General features: G+C 32.9%; 1 protein-coding gene across 2 annotated transcripts; it reads right to left on the bottom strand.

Annotated features, from left to right (window-relative positions):
* Window positions 1–8,577, bottom strand: LOC130654672 (proton-coupled folate transporter-like). 2 transcript variants are annotated; one of them, XM_057457286.1, is made up of 6 exons: window positions 7,718–8,577; window positions 7,042–7,293; window positions 6,119–6,202; window positions 5,253–5,409; window positions 4,040–4,176; window positions 1–830 (listed from the first exon to the last, which is right to left on the bottom strand). In XM_057457286.1, exons 1-5 carry the CDS (start codon window positions 8,517–8,519, stop codon window positions 4,044–4,046), a joined length of 1,428 nt encoding a protein of 475 aa, XP_057313269.1. In that variant the 5' UTR covers window positions 8,520–8,577; the 3' UTR covers window positions 1–830; window positions 4,040–4,043. The 2 variants fall into 2 exon arrangements, with proteins under 2 accessions (XP_057313269.1, XP_057313268.1); XM_057457285.1 differs by having other exon boundaries at window positions 4,061–4,176.
* Between the last annotated feature and the right edge of the window lie 369 nt (window positions 8,578–8,946).

The following is an 8,946-nucleotide window of genomic DNA, read 5'->3' as shown; positions in this document are numbered from 1 at the left end:
AAAATTACTTAAGAATTCCTCTTCCTTCCCTTGTACTATTCATGGCATTTCTTTGCATGTCTTTAGTTTCAAGCCACGATCCCTGAGCTTCCAACCCCGTCTCAGTCACAAGTTTCAGCGCTAGCCAAAATGACGGACAACGTCAAGGAACTCTGGGTAATTTTAAAAAAATGTGGTTCTGCTTTATGATTTTCAGATATTTGCTGCTGATATCAGCATATTTTGGCCCTCGGGTGCCACACCTCCGTACATATAGGAGTTAATTATCTTTAATAGACAGAAGTCAGGTTTACAAGAGACAGCTCATATGCATATTCCTACTTTGATTTTTTTTAATTCGATAGTGAAAGTAAACTCTCTAAAAAATATTATTATGCATATTTTTATACGGCAGTTCCATATTATGCATAATGTTTACAAAAATTATGCTCAACTCATTTTCACATATTTTTTCAAAGGTGTGAAGGATGTAAAACACTTCCAAAAAGGCTTTTTCCAGAAAAAAGGGATGTTCCAAATATTTTCATAGAATATAAAATATGTCATTGGAAAGAGAATTTTTTTTCTATACGTCATGAATTTTTTGCAAAAAACCTAAAAAAATAAATTGTTTCCTTTACAGTAACCTTAAATTATTTTAAGAAAAATCAGGATTTTTTGACAGAATTAAAAAAAGTAGGAAAATTAGGACCAATGGGAGCCCTGAATTATATACTATTCCCAAAGCAATCCATCAGGAACTTAATTCTCGTTTGATTCGCCATTTGTTTGTTTCGTTTCTTCCAAGAGATTTATACAATTGATTGGTTTATTCAGGTCTTCCGAGATACCTTCAAGCAAAGGAAAAAACCTTAGTGTGTTTTACAGAACAAATTTTCACGGAAAACCAGGTTTAATTACCGCGAAAGGTTTTTTAAGTTTGGAATTTTTGAAAACTTGAATAAAAAGGAGGTATAAAAAACTAAAAAACAAATGAAATAAATTTATTTGAAAACTACAGCTCTTAAATATGCTAATTTTTATTTTATAAAATCTCCGTCGAGAATGATTAAATGAATATCCCAACCCATACAAACAAAACGTTAAACAATATTAATTAACTAAAACATTTTCTGTTTTCTTTCCTCTTCTCAGATACAGTTGGCTAAGGAACAGCATTGTAAGACTGGGAAAATGTTGCTTTCCCTGACGCGAATCAGTGGGTCGGGAAGGATTTGACCACAAAACACATGGGATGGTCAAAAGAAACATCTGCACATCTGTCTACAAACATCCGTCTGTAATTGACAAGTAACATGAACCAGTCAAAAAAGATTGACCTGCTTGTTCGAGTGAAAAGACCATAATGGAAGCGGAATACTCAACAAAAATTCTTCTTCGCAGGACATCCAAGAAAACATTCTCTATTATAACCCAGTACCATTTAATTGTGTGAAAACCCCAGAGGTGGATTCTGTTATAAAGCAGTTGCTGGAGAAGCAACATAGCTCTAGAGAACCAACTATGAATAAAAGATTTAAAAAGTTCAGGAGAAAGTAGTGCATATCATGGGACCTACTTTACGCCTCTGGCATGCCAAGGAAAAAATATTAGTAACTATAATGATGACTTTACGGGGGTTGGATGCTCTGCAATCACTCATGAAAGACACGAAAACTAAGCCGTTCCTTAAGATAAAGATGCTCTGTTTAAAGAAGAAGAAAACTGTCTTCTTGTGATAGCTTTGAGAAGAACTTGCTAAAAACATTAAAAACCATGAAAAAATGTGCGGAGTTTCCGAATGTTAAATCACCAAATCAATTAACATTTATGAGACGGCCCTTTCACTAGACCCCTCTTCCATCGAACCGAGGCAGTAGAGGAGGGGAGATGCATTCTACTTCGGAAAAGAATAAGATAGGAAATTATTTGCCAACAGTATTCTTTCAACAGACATATATAACAAGCAGAAATATCTTAATATTGACCCAGCTGTAAAGAGTTTATGTTTCAGGGAAAAATACCCATATTATATTTATTAATAATACATGCTAATACATTTTTAAAAAATTGAAAAGTTCTGACCCAAGAAATCCTGTCGGTTGTAAAAGGCTTTGAGATGCCCTTTTTTCAGGAGACACAACAGAAACATCCACCTTTGGGCACAACATTTTCCGAAGAACAAACTCATGATAAATCAGGATGTATAGGAAATGATAAGAAAAGTAGCAGTCTGTATTAAAACTCACATCCTCAACAGTTCCTAAGTCAACTATTCTTAGTGGGCAAAATGGATGGCGGAAAATGTCCAGCCCTCAACCTCAAAATGGAGGGCTTCACCTTCTCAAGGATCTACGTTGGGCGAAAATTTTTTTACGAATTTAAATAAGGTTGGTCTCCGTGCGAAAAAACCTTTGTGAAAGGTCAAAATCCAAGAAATAAATTTATTTAGTGAATCCCATCTAAGGTATTTACCATAATCAAAAGCCAACATCATTTACTGTTTCAAGGAATTTTTCGTAAACATTCGCTAAAATGAAGAGGATAAATGTGAGGCCCAATGCCTATTTGAACGCCATGTTGTTGGTGTCGCATACAGTCGCATTTCTGAATATTGCACGAGACACCCAAACTTTGTTAAAAACCAGCCAAAGTCCTAGATGCAACCAGTAAAATGTATAGAGTTTCTGGGCGTCGTAGTGGACTCTGAATAAATGACATTGTTGTGACCTCCAAACAAGGTGGACAGCTTGATTCAGAAATGTCAAATGTTTTTAAATCAACCAAACATATAAGGAAATTGCTATTTGCCGCTCAAGCAGTAGTACCTGCAAGACTACAACATCGTTATCTGCAAGTACAAAAGATATCTAAACTCAAGTTAAAAAAACGTACAGTTCTGTAACAAGTCTGAAAAAAGATTCGTTAGAGGAAATAGCTTAGTAGAAGGACAATCTGCTCTTATTCAATAAGTTATTAAATGTGTAAACGCCTGACAAGATAATTCAAACAAATACAGATACATCAATGTCAGGATCTATTGATTTTCAGATAGACAATATGGTTTCTCTCAGATACTGCTGAAAAGGCTAGCCAAGGAAATTTCGCATCCCCTGTCATCTTAATGTGATAGCGAACTGGGAGTCAACACACCACTCAGATTGTGGATATTAATCCTTCAATTGCTTTGAAAAATGACAATAAGGTTAGCGATCCCAGATATGAACCAGTTTGCTTCACGATTGACTCGCCAAATTCCAAGGCACCTGTCTTGGAAACCGGATGCCGGCAGCAAGGGGACAGATGCAATGTAATGCTGTTTGAATAACATGTTTATTCGCTTTCATTTTTTTGCAATGATAGGACCATTCCTTGCAAAAATGCAATAATGCAAAAAAGAGAAAGTGAAAATTTTAATTGTGACACCAGTATAGCAAAGTCAGTTGTGGTATGCGAGTCCACTGCAGATACAGAACTGATGTATTTTTCTCAAATTTTTAAAAATAACAAACTTATGAGAAGATGCTGGCATTAAAATCAAAAATATTACTGGCTATCTGCAGCTTCTAAACTTTCCAAAATAGCCAAAAGATATCATTACATATCATTATAAACACCACAGAAAAAATAATTATTGTTTCTGTTTATCTGTATCTTCTCGACATCCTGTCGTTCCAGTAAAAAAGAACCACAGCCTGTAAAGTTAAAACACTGTCTTGCATAACTTGCAAAAAGACGTGATCCATCGTTTTTCGTATATATAGCGAAGATGTAAATCATGATTACATTGTAGATGTATCCAGGGAACACCCTCTCCCCCCCCTTCGCTATACTTCTTCAAAGTGCTCGTCGGCTACTGCAGATGCTTCATGCCCTGACAGTAACCCTGAATTAATCTTTAAAATTCGGTTAGCAATAAATTCGAAAGAAAATAATGGGAAATTATTGCTGGCTCGTATTTTTAGACTCAATTTCTGCATTTCTTAAACAAGGTCGGACATTCGAAATCACCTTTATATCTGACAATCTGTAAAGTTAACATATTAATTTAACGTAGTACATATCTAATTTATAATAGCACCATAGTTTTCAGCATTCGCTACATCGGTCTGTTTCTCTTCTTTTTCAGTTTCTTCATCCTCTTCTTTATCTTCCAAAACTTCATAAAAGCTTTTCTGACCAAAAATCTTTAATATGCTAAAAGAAAGTGTTGACAGTAAGAAATAAAATTAAATTTGATATAAAAAGTATTCAGCCGTTTCAAGTATATCAACAGCAATAACGTTCTTTCCACCTCATTCGTACTAATTTTCGCAGAAAAACGCTTAGTACAAAAATTAGGCGCAGAATGTTTGGCGCAAAGTTAATACGCGCGAAAATATACTTGTTTTTTACGGAACAAAACTAAATCGAGAACACGTCAGTATTTTGTCTAAAATCTCGAAGTTACTGTTCTTTTTGAAGCCAAATCTCCACTGACGATATTCGCGACGATTTTTGTGACGAAAAGTAGAAACCAATAAAACTTTTCACCATGTCAAAAATCGCGACCAATCAGATTTGAGTGTTGAGGACGATCGTCGTAAAAATCGTCCCGTGAAGATTCGCCTTTGTGTGATTTTGAACTTGCGCGGCAATGAATACGCGCGCAAAACGTTTATATCGCTATTGCACACAAAAAATGCGCGCGAAATAGAATTTTGACTGAGCGAAATTAAATACGCGCGAAAAATAGTACGAATTTCTAATTCTAATTTATTTAACCAAATAAGATTTGCCATTATATCACACCAAGGAGGTTGGTCAGACTGTGTTGATGAAAACTTAAATTCTTAAAGTTTAAGAAAAATGTATGTACAATTTTGACTTTCTTATTACAAGGAGGGCGAGAAAATGATAAATTTCGAAAGATTTATAATTTACAAGTTGCACGCCGATTCTAGGAATTGAACATCAAGAAGCAAAGTGGTGTTGACAAGTTTAAAACCTTTTTCTGTTTTTTAAGTGAGCACCTTACCTAAAATTCCCTCATTTTGCCCATTTGTTTTTTTAAAAAAAGCTAAACCGTTGATTTGAGAAAACCCTGATTTGGAGCTAATAATCTAGGAACAATGAAATGAAAAAATGAACCTTGTTCAAAACATAAAAGTGTGTTAGAAGAATCACATCGGTAATTATTGACGTTCATCGAAAAAACTTTTTTGACATTGTTCTTTACCAGAGCTAACTGTTGATTGCAAACACTGTTGTATTATCATAAAAAATGATCTTACATTGAGAATGTGAATGGAAACACAGTTAATCCTGCTAGAAGATAAAATGAAAAACTCGGTGTCAAGTCCAAAGTACTTTTGTAAATTGCAGTAAAACCAGTACTACTGATCAATGAAATAACAACTTCAATGGACGATAACACTGAAAACAGCTTTCCTAAAGTGAAAAAAAACAAATTTATTTTATGAACAACAAAAACGACAACAACAACAAAAGGTTCGGCTGCATGTGGTGCTGTGGATTCATCTTCAGCTCCCAGCTTGTGAAAAGCAGATGGAATCAGCTAGCATGTTAGCCACGCACTAAGTAGCTACGTTATGGTCCAATCGAGGTGAATGGGCACACGGATGATAAAACATTTACAATAGTTTTGATATAGTACAAGTTGATTAATTTTTGCGAGGTCAAAAAAAAAAGCTTTTCTGGAAAATTAAAATTTAAGAATCAGAAATATTTTGCGAAAGTTTTTCTTATTTATTAAGATAGGGTAGCCGTTAATTGAGCTTTTCATAACAGATTTCCAAAAAATTCGCAAATGTTAACTTGAGCAATTGCAAAAATATATTAAAGGTAGTCACTCTAGTAAAAAATGGTTCCAGTTGCATTTTTGAAAGGAATTAGAAGACAGCTCAAAAAAATTAAAAAGGGCAGAGTAGAAACACAAAAACACTAAATTAAATAATGAGTTTAAAAAATTTCAAATTCCGCAATGATTTCGCGTTTGTTGCTCGATAGCTCCTTTCTAGTTCCTTTTCCAGCGACCTACCTCTAATCTCTCGGCTCCATATAAATATATTCAAAGGTAAATATATTTAAAGGTAAAGCAAAAATAAATAAGCAAATAATGTGACTTTTATATAGCTACCTTGTTCTTTTGCAGTTACAATTTTTGACAAACCAGCTCTTGCAGACGATGTTCCAGTGCCTAACCCAAGACACCAAAGTATACCTAAAACCAAATTTATAGTAATTCTTTAAGCTGAATAATAATTTAAAATCATCAATATAATTGATGGTTATATAATAATTAAAAATCATCAATTAGATCGTTATGCACCATCTAAATTTTTTTTTCAAAATCTAAAAAATACGCGAAAAGGAAGTGAAATTATTACACATAAAAGAGGTATAATGTAATCAGGGTTGCCACATTTAAATTTAAGAAGATTTGAGGACTTGTGATAAGAATTATTAACATTTTTTAAAAGATGACGGTATTTTTATAAAAAAAATGAAATTTGAGATTTTTATATTTTTCCAATTAATTGAGGACATTTTGAGAGGTTTTTGAGGAGATAACATGAGCGAAGAACAAATTATTGCTATACCTGCATAGAGTTTGTATGCATTTTAAAAAAAACGACATGCGAGATGTTACAGAACTAAAATTTTTGTAAAGAAAATCTTCTCTTTGAGGACATTTCAGGAGGTTTTGAAGAGACGTAATGTATATTATAAAGAAAAAATCTCATGTAAATAGGTCTTGCACAAAAATAAATACATGCGAAATTACACTACACAATGTTTGTGCGAAAATTGAGGTAAGGTAACTTATAATTGTCTATTTTAGCAACACTTTTTACTAATTTTAAACAAAAAGCAAACTGTTACATCCAGTTTTACAAACTGTTTAGTAATGGGTGAACAGTTTCCCCAACCACCATTTTAGCATAGTCACATAAAATAAACATGGAAACAAGTGAAAATATTGCATGTTTAACCAAGACATCAACTTCACTTTTAGTATTGATTTGCATCAATACTTTTTATAATATAATCACAACATACCAACATAAACGTGCCAATATTTGTTTGCTAAACCCATTGACAAGGCAAAGCCACAATACATCACTGATGCAAGTAGTATAACAGAATAGTCTGTCCATTTATATCGATGAATCAAAATAAAATTTACAAGCAACGCTCCAATAAATTTAACTCCATTAAGTCCTGCCAAGAAGTAACCAATTGCAGATGGTGCAAAGTTTAATGGTTGATGCAGCATAAACAAAATTGATACAGAATTGACAGCAACAAAGACTAAAAACATAACTTATGCACATTATCGGAGAGCTGATAAGAATAAGCATGTTTTAAATTAAAATAAATTAAAATATTGCTAATTTGCATTAAAACCTAGGTAACACGATAAGAAAGTATGCAATATGACTAAAAATTGGTGATACTACTGTGACATGTTTTATGCAAAAAAAAAAATTAAGGTGAAAACATGTATTAAATTTTGTATTTTTTTGTAAATAGGAAAAAGAAAATATAGTGAAGAAAGTATAATGCCTTTTTTTCAATACAATTTAGTTAAAAAATACATACATCCTTACAAACCAAATGTTCGAAGTCTTGTTTGTTATGTTTGCTTGCTCACAAACATTTCTTAATGATAGTAGCTAAGAAATCTGGGTAACATAATAGTGGAAAAATTATTGTAAAAAAAATTTAAACATACACAAAATCAAAAGTGTGAAGCAGCTGAGCAGAATCATCAATGTGAATCTAAACCTTTCCTTCCTTCTTTTGAAAATAACATCTAAAGATTCTTTTATTGCATTACAATTTAACGTTTTTTCCTTTTTATCTTTTGATAGTCTTCTTTTGTACGATTCTTTCAGAAAAAATAAATATATTATCTGAGCAACTAAAGCAGCAGCAATCAACGAAAACACAGCAACAAAGCCTGATTTCTGAAGCAGCCAGCCACCGCTGATATTACTGACCACAGAACCAAAATAAACCATAGACTCTAAAATAACCATACGTTTCGTTCGAGACGATTTATCTGACACGTCTGCAACATATGAAAAGGTAGCAGACAGAATTGCAGCAAAGTTTCCAAACATTGCAGTTATAATAGTTCCAATAAGCATATATGACACCGGTGCATGAAAAAAATACGAGTTCAAGATTGAACTAATGGCAAGAATCAAATCACCAATAATAGGTAGTATCATGAAAAATTTACGACCAAATCTGTCAGACCAAATTCCAAAAAGAATGGTTGATACAGCAGCAGGAATGGTTTTTGCCACATTCAAGTAAATAATCCATTGTGCTGTCTCTTTCTGAATCATATTTTGGAAATCTCCATATTGTTTTTGATGTGATGTATAAATTTTCTCACAAAAAGTTCCATTGAAATGTTTATTACACAGCTTTTGGTAAACTAACTGCTGTTCCATTGGCATGTTTAGAAATGCACAAAACATGTAACCAAATAAAATTGGTTCTACATACTTTATTTGTAATCCCATAGCCAGAAGTAGATGTCTGTAAAATAATAATATACTAAAATAAGAAATACATTTCTTAAAAATTACAGAATCACTCACAGCAAATTTAGGACCCCGATTAACACCGAGCTGGAGAAGTCGAAGATATATTTTTGTGGCTGGACACAAAAATGATCTTTTGACAGGACTTTTAAAAAATACACCAAACCTGAAAAAAAAACTCAACATTTTTTTTAATGTGAATAAAAAAATACACGCCATTTTGTAAGATCTTAAGCAAAAATTCTGCATGTTCGTTCTTGAAAAAAAAAGTAATTAAACTTTTTTGTTATTACTTGTGGGGCAAACAGATAAACCTTATGTTAATGAAAATTATTACGTAAAAGAATATTCAAAGCAACAAGATTAAAAAAAATCACCTCGTTGCCTTAAATATCAAGTACGAATG

The sequence above is a fragment of the Hydractinia symbiolongicarpus genome, chromosome 8, assembly GCF_029227915.1.
Source record: "Hydractinia symbiolongicarpus strain clone_291-10 chromosome 8, HSymV2.1, whole genome shotgun sequence".
Classification (NCBI taxonomy): Eukaryota; Metazoa; Cnidaria; class Hydrozoa; order Anthoathecata; family Hydractiniidae; genus Hydractinia; species Hydractinia symbiolongicarpus.
The sequence above is the reverse complement of the archived record's forward strand: the minus strand, read 5'-3'. Positions and strand labels throughout refer to the sequence as shown.